The sequence below is a fragment of the Oreochromis aureus genome, linkage group 11, assembly GCF_013358895.1.
Source record: "Oreochromis aureus strain Israel breed Guangdong linkage group 11, ZZ_aureus, whole genome shotgun sequence".
Lineage (NCBI taxonomy): Eukaryota > Metazoa > Chordata > Actinopteri > Cichliformes > Cichlidae > Oreochromis > Oreochromis aureus.
Window position 1 is genome coordinate 32372771 of NC_052952.1, and position 20136 is coordinate 32392906.

Below are 20136 nucleotides of genomic sequence, written 5' to 3' on the forward strand. Positions count from 1 at the left end.
TACCATATTTCTAAGATTTTCAGGGCCGAGTACAATAACCTCAGTTTGATCTGAATTAAGAAGCAGAAAGTTAGCGGCCATCCAGGTCTTTATGTCTTTAAGACATTCCTGCAGTTTAACTAATTGGTGTGTGTTACCTGGCTTCATGGATAGATAGTTTGATGGTAGGTAGGTTGATGTCACATGAAACTATTTTACAGCTGTGATCTAGTAAAGCTTTTGTTCTTGTGTTCAGAGATGCTATGTTGTGCCTCTTGTTTGTGATCAGTGAAGGGCTGCTCCCTCCCTCAATCTATGTGCATAAGAATAATTAAATCAATGTTGGGAGAAGCTTTAATTGTGGTTTAAGGCATATTTAATGAAATTTACTATGCTTCATTTATTTCAGCCCATAGGAAAGTCTCCACCACTTTTTTTGCATAAATCTGTAGAAATAAATGAAAGGAGAAGGGGCTGATTACATGTTAATAAATCTTTGTAAATGTCTCTAACATCAGGACCATTTAAATGCTGTGTTAGTCCTATTTAGCTGTAAAGAAATGTCTGTGCAGTACTTTTTTGGTGTTCTTTAATCCTTCAAATGAAGTGAAAATAACTCCTTGTATTGCAGAGGATGGTTTGCTGGGTGCAGATCTGTCCCTGTCTTCCTGTGTCGTGGATCTGTCTCAGGGTCCCTGTCGCGAGGGCATTTGTAGCCGGGCTGTGATCCACTTCAGTCCTGTAACCGACTTTGTTAAAGATGGCAACAGGACAACTGAGATCACTGTTAAACCCATCGTCACACAAAACTTTCTTTGGAATGGATACTCACCAAAACCTGTCCAGGTGAACACGTCAAACTTTTAAACTCACACTCCCTCACCTCATCATGTATAATTTCTTTTAAGAAAGATTGAAATTGATTTCTATATTTCAGATAACAGTTAAGGATGTTCCCTCAGCCTACTGCTACTCCTTCACTGATCCTCACATAATCACATTTGATGGCAGGTACTTTAATTCAGTTAATATGGAAGCTTACTGTGTATTATGCTGTGAGCTGTACTCTAGTGAAATAAACTCTATTACTTATGGAAGTTTTAAATTGTCCATAATAAAAGATGAGCTTTCTTTCTCGTTTTTGCACCATACAGATACTATGACAACTCCCAAATAGGCACCTTTGTCCTGTATAAGAGCAGCTTTTGGCCTTTCGAGGTCCACGTCCGTCAGTGGGAGTGCGGCAGCGTTGTGCATGCCGCCTCGTGTGTGTGTGGCTTTGTGGCGAGGGACGGGGGAAATGTTATTGCTTTTGACATGTGCAATGGGGAAATGGGTGAAACCAAGCCTCAACTGACTGTGAAGAACAGAGACTTGAGTAAGAGCGGCATTCGGATCACAGAGTCCTACCAAGGACGCAAAGTCACTGTGAGTGAAAATGAGTTCACAAGCTAAATAATTTCACAATTTAAGCTACCTGGTAAACTTCTTGCCTTTCTTGGTTTTAAAGTTATATTTTCTTTTCTCAATATTTGACTTTTTGCAGATGACCTTTTCTTCTGGAGCATTTGTTCGTGCTGATGTATCTGACTGGGGAATGAGTCTGACACTGAGAGCCCACATTTCCGACTGGAGGCACACTGAGGGTCTGTGTGGGACCTATGATGGACAATCAGACAATGACTTCCACTTAGCAGGGGGCGCCAAACTGGAGGATCTACATGCTTTTATCTCCGAATGGAGGTCAGGCATTCATGTTCTAATTGCTGTAAGCAATAACAGCTTGTAAGCTACGTAGTGCTCTAGCTATGCAGGAAGAAGAAATCCTCAATCTATATATACAGCTCCATATATCAAATGCTTTCCTAGAAGTTTTTTTTTTTTTTAAAGGCCTGTCCACTCATTTTCAGCCCATTTTTCACACATTGAAAGGCAATGTTTGATCATGGATATTCCCAAAACTATTAAAGATACCCACTGTGGGATTGTATTTAGTAGCAGTGGTTTAGGTTAGAAAATGTTAGAATTATTTGACTTGGACTTCACATCCCAAAGGCTTAAACAAACTTGAAAACGCTGCAGCCAGCAGGGACCACAATACTAAAATTGCCACTATGAACAATTTATTACGACCATGCAGAAAAACAGTTAACGACATTTGTTACCTCTTTACTGACATTGTTTCCTTCTCTCTCAGGTTACCCCCAGGCAATAGCCTGTTTGACACTGTGCCATCCCATATTAGTACACTGAACTCCCGCAGGCACTGTACCTGCCAGGAAGAGATGCCCCGCTTCTCATCTCCCAGAGCCCCGTCTCAGCCAACTAGCTCATCCGACCCCAGCTGCTCTAATCACGGCAACATGCATTTCCCCGGTGTCATCCCAACTCTGGACGTCACAGCCGAGTTCATCACCTCTGTGGAACTACTCAGTGAAAATGAAAGAGAGCCACTACCCTCAGATCAGTCCGGCTTTCCCTCGAGAGCCTCGAGAGTTTCAACCTCAGCCTATCAACAACCCAGAGGCAGGCGCAGTGCCCAACGTTTCATTTCTAACTCCCCACATCAAAGTCTCAGTCAGTCTGATCTGGAAGGCTTTACCTACTTTTTCCCAGAAGACCATGAACCAGCAGTTCAGCCAGAATCTCCCCTAACGTGGCCCACACCCTCTGGCCTCACCGAGCAGCAGGCCCACGCCCAGTGCCGGCAGACTGTGGCAAACTCGAGCATAGTGATGGGTTGCCGGCACCTGCTGAAAGAATTATTTGTTAACCATGCCGTGACCATGTGTGTTACTGACCTACAGCTAAAGGACGAGCAGTCGTGGTTGAATGCGACTATACCGCTGCTGGAGAACGAGTGTGAGAGGAGGCTGCTGGAGGAGGGGGAGGGAGAAGAGAAGTACCAGGATGCTGTGGCCATCCTGAAGTGTCCAAATCTTTGCAACGGGAACGGCCAGTGCTCAAACTGGGGTTGTGTCTGCTTCCCAGGATTTAGCTCCTATGACTGCAGTGTGCTTTCTGGTAACATATCCACATGAAGACACTCACATATAGTAGACAGATCTTAGTATTGTGATAATGCCCTACTCCCACAACACGATATTGTAAGGTATCCCTATGTTTATAGCGTAGTTGTAATACAGTTATTAGTTATATACATTAATCTTCCATTGGAGGTCCGTGATGACAGACTTATGATCGTCAGACATGTGGTTTATGATTTGGACTGAACTCCCAAGGGTAACATTTCATGTTCATCTGCACTTTTTGTTAATGTTGTGAAGACCAGATCCCAGAGATCACTACGCTGCAGAAGGATGGTCTATGCGATGTCCATCAGGGAAACTGCACCACAGTCAACATCCATGGTCAGGGCTTCAAGGACTCCTACGAGCTCAAGTGTGAGTTTGTTAAAGAAAAGGTAATTTTCCTGCTTCTCTTTTCCTTTTATTCTTTAGTTGATGTACATCTTTTGTTCTGTAGTACCACCTTACAAAATACCACAATATACTTTTTCTCTGTCTCTTCTGCTCAGATTTGCAAACTCTGTTCAGTTTTCACTGGCAAAATGACAAAAGAAGTTCAATTCAATTTCATTTCATTTATCCAGCGCCAAATCACAACAACAGTCACCTCAACGTGCTTTATATTGTAAGGTAGAACCTACAATAATACATACAGAGAAAAGCAATCATATTATCCCCCATGAGCAAGCACACTGGCAACAGTGGGAAGGAAAAACTCCCTTCTAACAGGAAGAAACCTCCGGCAGAACTCAGGCTCAGGGGCGGCCATCTGCTGCAACCGGTTGGGGTGAGAAAGGGAAGACAGGACAAAAGAGATGCTGTGGAAGAGAGCTAGAGATTACAAGACGTCAATCACAAATGCAAGCAGCAAACACTCTTGTTGCTTCTGGTTCTTCTTTTAGAGAGAGTGCCTCATTCCAAACGGCCTCTTTAGATTGCTTAACATTAGCAGAAGAATAGAATAGAATAGAATAGAATAGAATAGAATAGCTTTTTATTGTCACTGTTACAAGAACAGTGAAAGGCAGTTTGGCATCTCTCCATGTGTGTGAAGTACACAATAGCGTAAGTATTTACACAATGACAAATTTACATTTACACAAGAAAGATATGTACAAGTTATACATACACCTGCAAACATACACGCACATACATACATATATGTATATATACATATTTGCATCCGTACATGCATACACACACATATTTCCACATACACGCTTACATCTATATACATACACATACATGCCATCTAACTAGCAGGTGCATTGAGAGGTGCAGTGTGATCAGTGATATTGCACATTGAGTGGGGTGGGGGGTGCTGTTGGAACTATACTAAATAATGTTATAATAAATACAGTTTAAAGAGGTAGGGGTGTTGTTTGCATTGAAGTATAAACAGAAATACGATTTATAAATAAGGTGTAATGTCCATGAGTGTTGGCAGTGCAGTTATCCTCCAATCAGGGTGGAGGTAGGGCATGTTTGACAGCCTGTGGGTAAAAACTTCTGTTGAGTCTGTTTGTCTTCGACCTGATGGACCTGTAGCGTTTACCAGAGGGAAGGGGGGAAAAAAGTGAGTGTCCAGGGTGCGAGGGGTCTTTAATGATGATGCTGGCTTTCTGCTGAAGTCTGCCAGTATAGATGTCTCTGAGGGGGTTAGTGAAGTGCCGATTGCCCGCTCTGCTGCCCTCACCACCGCTGCAGTTTCCTCTTGTCCTCCCGCAGTGCAGCAGTTGAACCAGAGTGTGCAGCAGTAAGTCAGAAGGCTCTCAATGGTGGAGCGGTAGAAGTTTACTAGCAGTCTTTGGGGTAATTGAGCCTGACGTAGTTTCCTGAGGAAGTACAGCCTTTGTTGTGCTTTTCCTACCTGGTGGGAGATGTTTGTGGACCAGGTAAGGTCGGCCGAGATGTGGACTCCGAGAAACTTGAAGCTTTCTACCCTTTCTACCTCCTCCCCATCAATGTAGAGGGTAGAGTGCTCAGATCGCTTTGTTCTTCTGAAGTCGATTACCATCTCCTTGGTCTTGGCTGTGTTCAGATGCAGGTTGTTGTCGTCACACCATTGCTTCAGATGCTGAACCTCCTCTCTGTACGCTGAATCATTGTTGTTGTCGATCAGTCCTATGACAGTGGTGTCATCAGCAAATTTTATAATGGTGTTACTGGTGTGGATAGGTGAACAGTCATGGGTGAAAAGTGAGTATAGGAGGGGACTGAGGACACACCCTGTGGGACACCCACATTCAGAATGAGGGTGGAGGAGGTGTGCTCTCCCATTCTTACGTTCTGGGGTCTGTTGCTCAGGAAGTCCAGTATCCAGCTGCACAGTGAGCTGCTGAGTCCTAAGTTGCTTAGTTTATTAACCAGTTTGTGGGGTTGAACTGTATTGAAGGCAGAGCTGAAGTCCACAAACAGCATTCTCACATAGGTGTTACTACAGTCCAGGTGTGTGAGGGCTGTGTGAAGAGCTGTTATTATGGCGTCCTCTGTCGACCTGTTTGCCCTGTATGCAAACTGGTGTGGATCGAGGTTTGCAGGGATGGCAGCTTTAATGTGTGACATGATGAGCTGTTCGAAACATTTGGCAATTATGGGTGTTAAAGCAACTGGACGATAGTCATTCAAGCAGCTCACTGTGTTCTTCTTGGGCACTGGAACGATGGTGGCTGACTTAAGGCAGGATGGTACTACAGACTGTAGCAGTGAGAGGTTGAAGATGGTGGTGAAAACCTCTGCTAGTTGGTCTGCACATGCTTTAAGCACTCTACCGGCTACACCGTCAGGACCAGCTGCTTTCCTCGCGTTGACTCTGCGCAGTGTGGCTCTGACCTGGTGCTGCTCCAGCTGGATGGGGCGTCGTCCCTCTCTGTAATGGCAGGATGGGTGATGGTGTCCCTGTTTTCTTGGTCAAAGCGGGCGAAGAAATGGTTTAGGGTGTCAGGTAAGGTGATGTCTGGGGAGTTGGTTTGTGTGCAACTGTCTTTGTAGCCAGTGAGTGTCTTGATCCCCTGCCACATGTCTCTGGAGTTCTTTGTGTTAAAGTGTTCCTCGATGCGCTGTTTGTATTTGCGCTTGGCTTCTTTTTATGCCTTTAACCAGAGATTGGCGTGCCTCTTTGTAGACTTGTTGGTCTCCTGATTTGAAGGCGCTGTCACGTGCTCTTAGTAGGGCTCTCACCTCACTGTTGAGCCATGGCTTCTGGTTCGGGAACACTTTAACAGTCTTTGTTGTTGTTACGCCTCAGTACAGAAGCTGATGTATGAGAGTACGGCAGATGTGTGGCCCTCCAAGTCTGATCCTTCTGCAAATACACTCCAATTCGTGTTATCAAAACAGTCTTGTAGGGCCGTGGTGGCTTCCGCGGTCCACACTCTTACTGATTTTTCAGATGGTTTTTGTCTTTGAATTAGAGGTTTATAAGCAGGGATCAGGGACAGAGAGAGATGATCAGAGAGTCCGAGATGAGGCAGGGGGTGGCCTTGTAAGCATCTGGGATGTTGGTGTAGACCTGGTCTAGTGTGTTGTTTTCCTCGTCGGAAAGCTCACGTTTTAAAGAATCCAGGCAGGACAGATTTCAGGTTTGCGTGGTTAAAATCTCCTGCCACGATCACGGCGCAGTCCGGGTGCGTTGTTAGCTGTTTATTAATGGAGCGCTGGAGTAGCTCCATGGCTGACTTAGCGTTAGCTTGCGGCGGCACATAAACTGCTATTATTGTGATCGCTGTGAGCTCTCTCGGCAAGTAGAAAGGTCTACACTGAACCATCATGTATTCTATGTCCGGGCAGCAGTGGACAACTTTAACTGTGTTGTTGGTGCACCAGTTATTGTTTACAAACACTAGCAGACCTCCCCCGCGTTTCTTACCGGACTCTTTGTTCCTGTCCGCTCTGAAGGTAGCGTGGCCCGCTAGCTCAATCGCAGTGTCTGGGGTAAAAGAGTCCAGCCAAGTCTCTGTGATGATCATAACACAGTAATCCAGACAGCGTGAGGTGATCCGCAGTCGTAGCTCGTCCATCTTGTTATTAAGTGACCGTGAGTTGGTGAGGAAGAGGCTCGGAATAGCCGGTCCGTGTGGGTTAGCACGTAGCCTAGCCTTCAGCCCCGCTCTCTTCCCTCTCTTCTGTTTCCTGTGCCTCCGTCGCCTACGCCACTTCAGCGGTGGTATGGTGAAATTAGAGTCGGTGACCCTCCGGATCTCAGGGGGAATTGAGTCCCAGTCATTGTCAGCAAAGGTGTGGAGGTTTTTGTGGTTTAGAACCGCAAGCAGTTCAGCTTTACTGTACTGCATATGTGCTCCTGCATATCGGAGTAAAAGTGAAACAAAAATACACAAAATAAAAAGAAAACCGCTAAGTTGAGGAGAGCGCCGGGCCACTAACTTCCAAAGTCCACTGAAACCATGAGATTGGTAGCTTTAGCATTGCTTTCTGACACTGACATATTTTTCTTCTTCTTTCCTTTTGTTGATGGCTCTTACTGTTGGTTAGTTGTGGTTTGTTCCACACTAGAAATGGTTCTATATTTCCCTCAGTGATTGAATTAATCCTCCTCACTGTTGTTCAGAACTTTTAGATTTGTCATGCTCTCATAAATCCCACCAACCAGTGACTGAGTGATTAGGTTTCCCTTTGACCAAAGACTAATCACAGAGATCTTTAACTGGATTATTGACATGAAGTCCAAAGATCCAGTTTGTTTTCCTGAGTCTAATCAGGAAATGAGACACATTCATGTCCTTTGTATTAAACTGACATTAACAAGCTAACCAAAGTGTGCATGAATGTAATCAATGTAATTTTACATACAGTAATTGGAAAAGATGTATCAAGCTGTAAACATAACAATGGCACTGGAACAGTTGCTTGTTAACACATCCACATATGTAGTGCAAGTCCAGTAATCCACCACCTTTTGGCATCTTACCATACGTTTAAAAGATGTGATATATGTCTTTAAATGTGCTGGTGAATATTGCTGGATCAATAAAAAGTGGCAAAGCTGCACGTTTTGATGACTGTAAGAATGCGAATTACAGCCAGATGTTGCAGAATTCGGCTGACCTCTATCAGTAGATTTTTTTAATATATTTATACCAAGTTAATGTTGTTTTCATTTTTTATCCATACATCTGTTTTTTTTCTACATTACCATACTACCTTACACATCCTACCATGTTCTACCTTAGTTCTTCTTCCCCTGTTTGTCGCATTTATAGTTTGTGGATGGGGAGTGGGTTCTGGACGAGCCTCAGTTTGTGTTGGCCACCTTTCTGAATGACACGGCTTTGGAGTGCCAGCTCCCCCTGGAGGACAGCTGGGTTTCTGCAGGTGTGGACTTGGAAACGGTGACAAACAGACCACTGGCCCGCTGGCAAATTAAAGTAAGTCATGTTTCCAGGCATTTTATGAAGAGCACACTGTGAAATTATACATTTCATTAGGTCCTGCCTACCCATTTCAAACTCATCTTCTGCCTCTCTTACAGCATTTGTTTGTCATTTTCTCTCATGCTCCTGTCCGCTTCTCAAAACTAATGATAAATATGAAACTATATGCTTATTTTCTGACATATATAACAATCTAACAATGCATCAGCAGCAAATTTGCAGTAGGATGTTTAAATTGCATGGATGCAGTAATAGAAAGCGTGCACTGAGTGCAGCTGGAGGTTTTTCTCCAATTTCTGTTTGGCTTAAAAAGGAAAATGAACCCAGTGGAATAAAAAAATAGTTGAGTTACACAACTGACAAATATGTTTCCACAGTTACGTTTAGTGAAAATGTATTACAGAGTACTTTAGCGTTTACAACGCAGTGAGATCACAGAAGAAGTTATTCTTAGTCTACACTGGAAATATTTATTTTTCCATTCAGACTACCGAAAGCCTTTTTTTTTTTCCAGGGAGCTATTCGTATCATTCAGACCACTGTTTGTCTGCATTTCCACTGCAGTGAAGATCTACTAAGATTAGACCAATTAGTCCACTGACTCATCTGTTTTTACTCACTTTTCTGTTCTTTGTGTCAGGGTGACCGGTGCAAAGACAAATACACACCCACACACACATTCTCACACTCACAGTACTCGTAGGAGACACGGTGAAAGCTAGTTCTTTTGGCTGCAAAATCCTGACAATGCAGTGCATACCTGCAGGAATGTACGGGTGCATTTGTTAGTGCTTTCAAATGTAATGGCTTTGATCAGAAACAACATTTTTTTTAGTGTCTTTATTTCTTAGATTCACCACTTTGTGTTTTCACTGAGACATCTTCCTCTTTTTATACATTTTCTAGCTTGACCATCACCACAGACTCACTCTGTTTCTGTCTTGCTTTTTTTTCTTAAATCTTTTTTCTGTTTGGTCCGCTCTTCTTCGTCTGGCTTCTGCTAGGTTTTTAAACTGGCACATGTTGGGATTGTCTTCTCTGAGTTTAAACAAACACTGTCAAGTCCAAACACGAGATTTTTAGGATCACTCAGAAGTACCAAACTCAGGAGAGGCCAGCCTTATCCCCTGAAAGAATTCCCAGAGCGGTGGTTTTCCCATGGTGAGAACTATGGGAAAATCCAGAGGAAAATGGCCTTTTGACTATACAACCCATTGTTTGTGATGACCGTTCACCTTTTTCAGCCTGTTTAACGCCTTTTCCCAGTGATTCTCAGTAATCAAGCTTCTGTTGATGGCAGGTTTCCAATGACGGTTACAGCTACAGCAATGCAAAGATACTAACTCTTTACGATGGAGCCTGCCAGATGTGCAGCCTCAGGACTGAAGTCGTCTGTACCCTGAGGGTGAGCTATCTCAAATTATTTTTATAATTTACTTCATAGTTGGACAAGGAGTGAATTCTTTTGCTCTTAGGCTACTTTATATGTTAACTGTGAAATTTCTAATTGAACTAATTCTTTCTAGCAAAGCTCAAGAACAGATCCAGGTGTAGCAAGGGCTGCAGAGTGTGCCTGGTATGCAAGAAATTGTAGACTGTAGATGGCGTGCACATGCTTGCTGCTTTTATGATGTGTACATAAAATAAACTATATTAAGCAGCAGCTATTAGAATAAACCATTAATTAAACCACTGCAAGTATTTAAAGGCATTAGCATCAACAATTAAAACTGCTCTAATGAATTTTCAGCTTCCCCCCCGTTTTTCTTTCTTATTTTTAAACTGAACACTACTCTGTATTTTGCTTAAAAACACTTTATAGGCTCAATAATTCAGCACTAAACAAAAACAGCTGGGAAACACATCAGCTAGTCTGCTGACGGAAACCTTTAGAGGCAACAGCTAACTTTTAGGGCTTCTGTTTAGCCAGGATCAATATCAGTTTTAAGATAGCACATTGCAGATTGAAGACTTCCTGTGCAGCAGCCATTGTTTACAAATGCAAATAAATTTTTTAATTTAAAAGGTGACATTTCATCACTTGATAGGCAATAGCTTTGCAGTTGTATTTCATCAAATGCAGTCCCTGCTTTGCTCTCCACACAGGCTGTTTACCTGCATGTACACAAAGTTAGTTTACGCGTGATTGGCCAACAGACCTCAGATTCTGCACATGCATGTGAGGAAATCTGTTAATAGAGATTTAAGAAAACTTAATTAGCAGGTGTTGTTAGAGGCAGATCTTTTGTACACGTGGGTTTAGTATTGCTAAAACCAAAACCTTTTTTTCAATATTAGTTAGTTGCTCGCATAATTTTACAGTTATTTACATAATTTTTAGTTATTTTAAATGTCTTTGAAGCAATTTTTCTATCTACATGATAGAAATCTATCTAAACATCTCAAAAAACTGCACTAGTGTAATTTCATATCTATTTTAAAATGTGCAGAAATCCAAAAAACATTTTTTCTATATATTAGAATCTGTGATCCCTCTCTCCAACAAGCCAACGAACAGGTGCTCTAAACAGGTGCAAAAAAGGGAAAACCCACCAGCTGGTAACATGTAGGGAGGATTTTCTTCTGCAATCTGCACCTATAACTGCAGATTTCTCATCTATTCATTTATTTCCTGTGGCTGTTGTGCACTCTGTAGTACCCCGGGGCTCCCAAACATTTGCTTATGCCTGCAGCCGCTCCTGCCAACAACTATTACAGTCAAACTTTCAGCCTTATGTGAATGTGGGTGTGAAGCAGAAAGATGCTGAAATCAAGCATGCAAGCCCCGGAGAGGAAATTTAACTGCTGCTGTGCTTTGATATTACTTATACAACTACAATACACTAATAAAACACTAATTTTAAACTTCAGCCAATAAAATATCTCTAATTAGATATTTGGAAAAAAAACATTTAGAAAAGCAGACTTGCAGTCCAGACAATACCTTTTTTAACACAGTAACAACGACAGTGAAGGACAGAAAGTTTGGTCATCTTTAAATGAAACAACAAATCGATATAAAAGACGAGTCCTTCTCCTGCCATGGATTAGTAAAGGTATAAATAATTTTAAGGTGGATACACAGTTATAGATCCTTTGGCAGCTTTCTCTATCCTCCTGTTGTTTTCACCATTGCTGTGTATATATAGTCCTGTCTACTGTTACCAGCCTACGTGTTCTGTCTCTCATTTGACCTTGTTTTTCATTTTTCATTTCCCGTCCTTTTATTTCTGTTTTAATTTGGTGTTTGTAGTTTGTCTGATCCTGCGTTTTGTTTTAGTCCCTAAAGCTTTCCTTTGTTGTTCAGGCTGCAATCAGAACTGTGCAGAAATCTTCATTAATTATCTATTATTTCATTTTTAGACATTCTAATAATAATGAAGAAGAGAATGAAGACAAGTCGGTGTGTTTTGAAAATGTTGTAAAAGCTTAATTTTAACTGACATGGAATAGATGCGTCTTCCAGTGGGTACATCATCAAATACATGCTGTTCATGATCTGATAGTGATGTAAAACACCAAAAATGCTGATTAGAAGCCACTGTTTCGTTTGCAAAAAGGCCTTTAATTAAGAGACCTTCAGTCTTTTGTGCGACTATATGTAAAGTTACTCTTTTCACAGGCTTGGGCGGACACAATTAGGGCTTGACAAACAATTGCAAATAAGACAGGAAGCAGAGATGGATAATGTCTGAAATACAGTACACTAAACAAAAACCAAAACTGTGAATCTAAATCTGACACCACGGGTGTTTTGGACATGCACACACATTCCCCACTACCGGTAGTTTTGGATAATTGGCTTCTAAACAACATGTTGTGTGTTATGAAAGGCATTTTTAATGTAAATAATATATGTTTGTCATTTCCAGGAGAAAACCTGTAACATTGATGGCCTGTGTTACAATGAGGGGGAGTCCCTTCCCAGCAGCCCTTGCCTCGCATGCCGTCCGGACTCATCCAAACACACCTGGTCCATTGCAGAGAGTATCTGCTTTTCTTTCTTACTTTGTTTTGCAGTTTGTTCACATTTTAAAAATTATCAGTGTCTACTCTGATGGTGAGGTACAGTAACACAGTGTTAGACTGAAACTCCTCATAAGAGCTGAGGTTGGATACTCATCACTGAGTTTTGTAGCTGGTAGTCACTCGGGGCAGTTTTGATCCTTCGTCAGCAGATTGGATCCACTGAAGTTGCTTCTGTCCCCCAGCACTGATACAAGGACAGCTTACCTCACTGTTACGCTTTGAGACCAACTTCACTTCTTCAGCTTAAAGTAGGTCAGGCGCAGCTGAGCAGCTCAGCTCCACTCAAACAAACTGACAAAATAACCAAACAGGAGTCAATGTGTTGATTATTCATTACGCTGATTCCACCAGTTCATCAATCATTTATCTGTTAACACAATGAAACAAGAACATAAAACTGATTTTTTAAAATCTTTTTTTAAAAGATTTTTTTAAATAGTTAATATGTTCTATCAACGGTAACTAGTTCATCATTATATATGAATTTTAACTTTGTGTTTGTGTTTGGGCACAAAGAGATTTAGATTTAGATTTAGAGAGACTTTGAGAGATTTGTCTGAATGAAAATTTTGTCTGACATAAGTTAAAACTGCCCACTCTTGCAGCTAAATGGTGTAAATGGTGCACGAAATGCCCTCTTTATAAAGGCTACTTCTGGCTACTTCCTTTTTCACAGGCATGTTTGAATTGCTGGGTTTTTACCCCAGATGCCCTTCCTGGACTTGTGTCTCCTCTTGTAATCAAACTGGGGATCTTGTAATGGTTACAAAAAGGTTTGATCAAAAAGTTCTAATCTGCTTTGAATTTGGCCAATTTTCCATTCAAGGTAACCTTCAAGGGCATGTACAGAAAGCTTCCATGTTCGCTGCGATTCCACCGCGGACCTCAAACTTGCACAAAAAATAAACATCAACTTCTATTTAAAAGTGTCCTCATGTTGGATGAAGGGTCATAGCTGCTGATTAGAGCTGGTATCAAAAATCCACAGTTTCCAAATCCAGCAGCAGTGATGAGGTGGACCTGTTATCACAACATTATATAAACATAAAACATTTTTATGTTTATATTATATGGAAAAATATATATTTCCCAAAATGTTTTCCCATAAAAACGTCTAAACTTTGGCACGCAGAAATGCTGTAATATGGTGTATCTATTGGTCTGGCATCATCAAACCAAACTGTTTTTCCAAGTTAGTTATGAATTTTATGAATTTTATCTGCACAGTTTTTTTTATCCTTCCTGCCACACACCACCTTTTCACACCCACCTTTCAGCCACTCTGAGCCAGTCACACGTAGGTTTATTTAGTACCTTATTTCGAGTCCCTTCTTTTCTATTTTCCCTCAGACAATGAGCCTCCGCTGCTCCAGTCGCTGACTTTGCCTCTGCAGTCCTTTCAGGGGGAGAATTTCATTTACCAGCTAAATGCTCGAGACCCTGAGGGCTCCCCGGTTCTTTTCACCCTGCTATCAGGGCCTGAAGGGGCATCTCTGTCTCCAGCTGGTCTGCTGATGTGGAAGGCCACAGCTGAACCCACCAACAAACACACTTTCCAATTCACAGTGACTGACGACTGTAACGCTGAGACCAGAGCCTCTGTAGAGGTAAGACTGGGCTCATTAATGTAAATGTAGTGTTGATGGTCAGTACAGATCTACATGCATGTCATGCAAAAGAATTATTCATTTAATAATTTCAATTAAATTTCATTTAAAGTTGGTTTAGCTCTATAACTGAGTGTAGATTTGATGCCAATGCTTAAATTCATCCTTTTTGAATTTCAAACAGAGAAATTTTGATCTGTAGTCCAGTTTCAAATAACACAAAGTTGTGGTGTTGATCAGATTTGCCTTTGGTTGTCAGCCAACCTTTTTCACAGAAGACATGCCAATAAGCCACGACAGTAAGCAAGTACAAGCAACATTTAGTGTTAATAGCCTGTGGTTTTTTTTCTGCTGTAAGATGTTGAAATTTTGGAAGTTATTGTGCCGTTATTGCTGCCTTCTCCCACTAGAGGGAGATACTGGTGTACAGTATGTAGTTTGGGGCCTGAGGTTTCTCTGTAAGGTGTAACTGCAGTACACACTGAGCAAGTGTTTCCACCAAAAAACTGCACAAAGGTGTCAGCATGTAGACTAAATCAGGTTTTTTTTTTCATTTTTTTAATATGATGTTGCACAATTCAGCGTACACAGAATAACTGATTAACTAACACTGATTTTTTGTTTTCTGATTTCTGTAACTACATTCATGTGTCTCGTTCAGTGTGTCTAAGAGAACAAACTTGTGTGACTGAAGTTCAGATGTGTAGATGATAAGAAACCTTTTCCTCTCTAGGTGTTTGTGCGCTCCTGTGAATGCCTGAACGGTGCCTCATGTGTCGCCAGCGTCAACCTCCCTGCCGGCAGTGGGGAATACGTGTGTGTGTGTCCTGATGGATTTACAGGGAAGAGGTGCGAGGTGGACATCGATGACTGTAAACCAAATCCCTGCAGACTGGGTCTCTGTATAGATGGGCTCAACTCCTTCTCCTGTGTATGCCCACCTGGAATGACAGGTCAGCTGTTTCCTTTAACTACAAGGAGGATTAATCTTTTCAATATTATTCTACCTGTGGTCCTTACCGCACTAACTTTACTGTAATTCCCGGATAATTGTGATGCCCTTTTATTGCGTTCCACTCTTTCAGTCCAGTGCTGAGAAATGTTGTAACATGACTGCGAGACACTCCTTTAGGTGTTTACAGTTCTGAGTGCTCACAATAAAACCTTATCTGTCCTCGGAAATACTATAAACTGAATGCAGATACTTGAGTTTTGTGCTGACTTTCCCTTGAGAACCTCCTTTGAAGACAGACTTATATTACTTCCGGTTACAGCTTTGACTTTGTGTTTATACTCAAATAAATGCTTTAAATTAGTCACTAGTGCTCACTAACTCACTCATCTTACTGAAATGCTTTGAAAATACTTTGAAAAATCAGGACCTACAGATTTAGTCACATCCTGAGCTTACTGTGTTCAAAATGGAGGCCAACACGTAAGCCGTTTTCACATATAAACTGAAAGTTCAATCTGTGCAGAATTCTTAAATCCATGCAAGAAAGAAACAACTTTTCTTTTTATTTACTTTACTTTATTTATATAGCACATTTAATAACAACAAAATGTTGGTCAAAGTGCTATACAAAGATAGTAAAAAAAAATTACACATTTACAATTACACATAAATAATTGTTTATTTATTGAAATTGATTCCATGTTTCCTCATAAGGTGTGATGTTTCATGTGTTGTCAGGGCGTACATGCAGAGAGGATATAGATGAGTGTGTCTCACAGCCTTGTTTCCCTGGGGTGGGCTGTAACAACACAGTAGGCTCTTTTTTTTGTGGATCGTGCCCACAAGGATACAGTGGTGATGGGAAAAATTGCATACGTAAGTCTACATTTTATTTGTATAGTTATGTGTAGTTCTACCTTAGAGAACATTTATACATTTCCATCCATTTGTTTTGAAGGAGAGTCTGTGGCTGAAGCGGTGGTGAAACCAGTGAGGGTACCACAGGTTTCGTTGAGGTCCAAACCGTCGGGTTTGTCTCCGTGCTCCAGAGGGCCGTGTTACCCAGGGGTGCAGTGTTTCGAGAGCATCCATGTTTCAGCAGGCTTCGTCTGTGGACCCTGCCCTGCTGGTCTGCATGGAAATGGCCAGAAATGTACATCAGCAGGTGAGAGTGGAGCAATTTATGCACCTTAGGCTTTGTGCACCTTGTAAAAGAATGAAATAAGTTGGGTATACGTGTATAATTTGCCTCCATTTCTTCATCTGATTTTGTTTACAAAATTGTTTAAATGCGTGTCTGTGAAAGTAAGACAAGTCTAAAGTTTTTCTGGATATTATTCAGCAATATATAAGTGGAATGTTTTGAATAATGTTGACAATAAAGCCTGTATTTCTATGACTTTGTAAGTCACTTATTTTCAGGTCACCAGATCAAATTCCACTTCCACCTCTTCCTCCTCAAACAGACGACCTCCTGACAGGAGGACGAGACCAGAAGCAACAAATATCAGGAGACTTTCTCCTGCTGACAGAAAAAGCACAGCGACTCCACAGGATCACACCACAGTCAGACCATTTGCTCCCACTGTCCACAAGGGTCAGCCCAGTGGGGTGGAGTTGACCCCTGACCTCTCCACAGGGGTCAGATGGGGGTCAGCAGCTCCCCATGCAACCTGTGCTGACTCTCCCTGCTTCCCTGGTGTCTCTTGTGAGCCTGTGCCTGGGTCCTTCAGGTGTGGCCGCTGCCCGTACGGTTACACCGGAGATGGAGTCACATGTAAAGGTAGAGTGCTCTTATACTTCTACTTTTCATGACAGAATAAATTAAACTGACAACAAAAGTGCTAAAGAAATGATTTTAATAACAATGTTGATGAATTTTCCTTTGGTAAAAAAACTCTTGCAACTTTGGCTCTTGCAAAAAAAAAAAAGTGAAGGTGAAAAAGTGATATTTTAGTACCACAAAATGCTTCAGTATTAAATGTTATCTCACAACTGTACCTTATAGTCATGGTGGATTTTGGTTAGCTCTGTGTGGTCTTGGTCTGAAATGATGAAATGAACCCTCAATTGGGCAACTTTTGTTTGCCCTTCTGAAACATACAAATGTACTTTGTTTTCAGCTGTTTGCAGGTATCCATGTGGGCGGAACATGGAGTGCACTCTACCAAACACCTGTACCTGCAAAGGCGGTTACACTGGATACAGCTGCCACATAGGTGAGAAACAGAGCGTGAGCTAATGAATTCACACTCGCCTCTGGATTTGGCTCATATATCTCAAGGTCTGGTTGTATTTTTTAAAGCTGACAGTTTCCTTTCCTCCCAGCCATTTGCCGGCCTGACTGTAAAAACCAGGGGAAGTGTGTGAAACCAAATGTGTGCAAATGTCCTGCAGGCTACGGAGGGCCCACCTGTGAGGAAGGTAACCTGGAGTCATAGTCGAACCAGTCAAAACTGCCGACTGGTTTACATTGCTTACATACTTGCATTGCTCGCAGAATACTGAGGAGTGTCACTGTTTGTGTTCAGCGAGCTGTGAGCCACCCTGTCAGCATGGAGGTACCTGCCTGGCTAGAAACCTCTGTACCTGCTCCTACGGCTACGTGGGACCACGATGTGAAATCAGTGAGATGTGACTTAAGTGTTTTTGCAGTGTTTTTACATTTTACATAAACCTCCACAATGCATCGATCAGTCCCTCTTTTGTTTAAGTGGGTCAGTTTAATCTAGGATTGCACTACATGATTTATGTCTGTCAGTGGTGTGTAACAGGCACTGTGAAAATGGAGGCGTGTGCGTTTCTCCTGATGTCTGCAAATGCCAACCTGGCTGGTACGGACCGACGTGCAACTCAGGCAAGAAACACGACCTGTAGCTAAGCATGCATTCAGACTGCAGCTTCCTTCTGTTGGAGTGTTTAATTCTGACAGCATAATTAAGTGGCATAAAACTGAATCTGACTTGCACATAAGCACTCAAATATATATCAGTACTGCAGGAACCTTTTCTCTTATTTATACTGTAAATCTAAAAGTACATATGTTGGCTCTTAATAAAGCTTTTTGTACCTTACGCCACCTGCAGCGCTCTGTAAACCCGTCTGTCTGAATGGAGGAACCTGTGTTAAGCCTAACGTATGTGCCTGTCCCAGTGGTTTCTTTGGCTCCCAGTGTCAAATTGGTAAGCTTGAGATGAATACATACAATGATTAATACAATGAGAAATTATACTCAAATATTTCCAGCAATTCATACAGACTGACTTTCATTTTTATTAAAACTAGCAAAAGCCTGAGGCTGCTTTCTGTTTGAAACAGCAAAAAGCACTGACATACATTTATTAAACTGCAGAAATCTCTGTAGGTTTGTCTCTCTTCTCTGCACATTGCAAGTAATGTTAATGGCATCTACTAGTAACTTGCAGACAGGAGTGAGAACTGTGCAGTGTGAGGTCATTTAAATAAATGAGTATCATATTTTTGCTAATATTTCAAACCAGCAGCATACATATTTTACACATTTAGCACACCCACTGGCAAAATGCTGCCCCATGGTAGAGAGTAACCAGGGTTGCAATCTCTGTGAACAGGCTGTGCCCTAGTTACAAACATATTCAGCTTACTGAGATTTCAAATAGTTTCTTGACTCTGTTTATCTTTCATAATAGCTAACATCTGTTGAGAATGCCTGAGAGAAGTGAAGTGATGCTTTTTCAACAAAACACACCTAAATGTTGCATTTCCTCTCTTTTAAGTCATATCAATGTTGCTATAAAATCCAATCTCTAAGCTTCAGTCTGATTGAAATGTCCATTTTCTGGGTTCCTCACAGTTTAATATTGCTGTCTTTCAGCTGTTTGTAATCCTCCTTGCAAGAATGGAGGTCAATGTATGAGAAACAATGTGTGCTCCTGCCCTGAAGGCTACACAGGAAAAAGGTGTCAAAAGAGTAAGTGATATCACAGCCTAAATATTTGAAGTACTGTTCAAAGTAACAGCTCACAATTTAAACATTTGGATTTTAATTTGTTCCAGGTGTGTGTGAGCCTATGTGCATGAACAGAGGCAAGTGTGTGGGACCCAATATCTGCTCCTGTGCTTCTGGATGGAGAGGGAAGAGGTGTAACATACGTGAGTGATGCATGGATGTCTTCATACACATAAAATACACAACAAATAAAAAATTACCAGCTACAGTTCCAAAAAACATGTAATTCAATCAGCTTCATTTCTTATACTTTGGTTTAGGTTTAGGTTGGGTTGGGTTATAACACTACACAATAACAAAGTGAGGCTACAGCAGAGAAAATGATGCCATAAACATGAAGATAAAGAGGTCATACACTAAGTAGTTGTTGTAAGAAATTATCTTAAAAGCACACAATTGTCTCCTATTTATATTTTAATATTCATATGAATATTCATATGCTTGACATTTATTCATGCAAATCTTTTAAATCGTCTTGCCTTCAAGACGGCATCCACTTTTAACAAGAACTACATAAAATGAAGGACGGTGAGATACATTAAAAACCAAAAAATGTTCGCTTTTTTTGCCCAGAATTCAGGCTTCCAGGCAAACATTATTTATTTATTTATTTATTTTTTGGTTCTTAAAACTTATTTTAGTGGCTAGAAAGTCATATTTTCTTTTTAATTTAGCACAGCTAAAGATCTTTTCTGGCTGACCTGCAAATGCCTAATCTCAGCACTTTGGGTTTTAACCTTTTACCTATCTGTTCAGTCCAGTCAGGGATTCTGAGATAAAACCTTTTAGAAGCTGCTTTGGTGTTCATGCCTCCCTCACTGTTCTTATTTTAGCTGTGTGTCTACAAAAGTGTAAAAATGGTGGCGAGTGTGTAGGACCAAACACCTGCCACTGTCCCGCTGGCTGGGAAGGCCTTCAGTGTCAAACAGGTGAGTCTGTTCCTCAGATGTGATAATATCACTAACAGCTGCAGTAACAGCTCAGTTTTTTTGTTAGGTAAAATCTGGCAAAGGTACATACCAAATTCTTTAACTTGGACTACTTTATAACCAATTTTCCTGAACTATTGCTGAACCAAATTAAACTGTTCCTCTGCCAAAAGGAGAACTGCTGTCTCCTTAACTCTCAGGATGAATACACAAAAACTAATGTACCAAAT

The 20136-nt window shown here is 41.4% G+C and overlaps 1 protein-coding gene across 1 annotated transcript in view; it reads left to right on the forward strand.

Moving 5' to 3' along the window:
• vwdel (von Willebrand factor D and EGF domains-like) overlaps positions 1–20136 on the forward strand; it is a 31143-nt gene that overhangs the window by 9174 nt on the left and 1833 nt on the right. The window contains exons 8-29 of the mRNA XM_039619734.1: positions 611–825; positions 917–990; positions 1134–1407; positions 1526–1722; positions 2177–3003; positions 3267–3403; positions 8228–8392; positions 9699–9803; positions 12271–12385; positions 13778–14034; positions 14768–14987; positions 15728–15865; positions 15948–16154; positions 16398–16772; positions 17113–17208; positions 17318–17413; positions 17521–17616; positions 17751–17846; positions 18076–18171; positions 18843–18938; positions 19025–19120; positions 19811–19906. Of these exons, the coding sequence (XP_039475668.1) occupies positions 611–825; positions 917–990; positions 1134–1407; positions 1526–1722; positions 2177–3003; positions 3267–3403; positions 8228–8392; positions 9699–9803; positions 12271–12385; positions 13778–14034; positions 14768–14987; positions 15728–15865; positions 15948–16154; positions 16398–16772; positions 17113–17208; positions 17318–17413; positions 17521–17616; positions 17751–17846; positions 18076–18171; positions 18843–18938; positions 19025–19120; positions 19811–19906 (4074 nt within the window). The remainder of the gene's footprint in view (positions 1–610; positions 826–916; positions 991–1133; positions 1408–1525; positions 1723–2176; positions 3004–3266; positions 3404–8227; positions 8393–9698; positions 9804–12270; positions 12386–13777; positions 14035–14767; positions 14988–15727; positions 15866–15947; positions 16155–16397; positions 16773–17112; positions 17209–17317; positions 17414–17520; positions 17617–17750; positions 17847–18075; positions 18172–18842; positions 18939–19024; positions 19121–19810; positions 19907–20136) is intronic.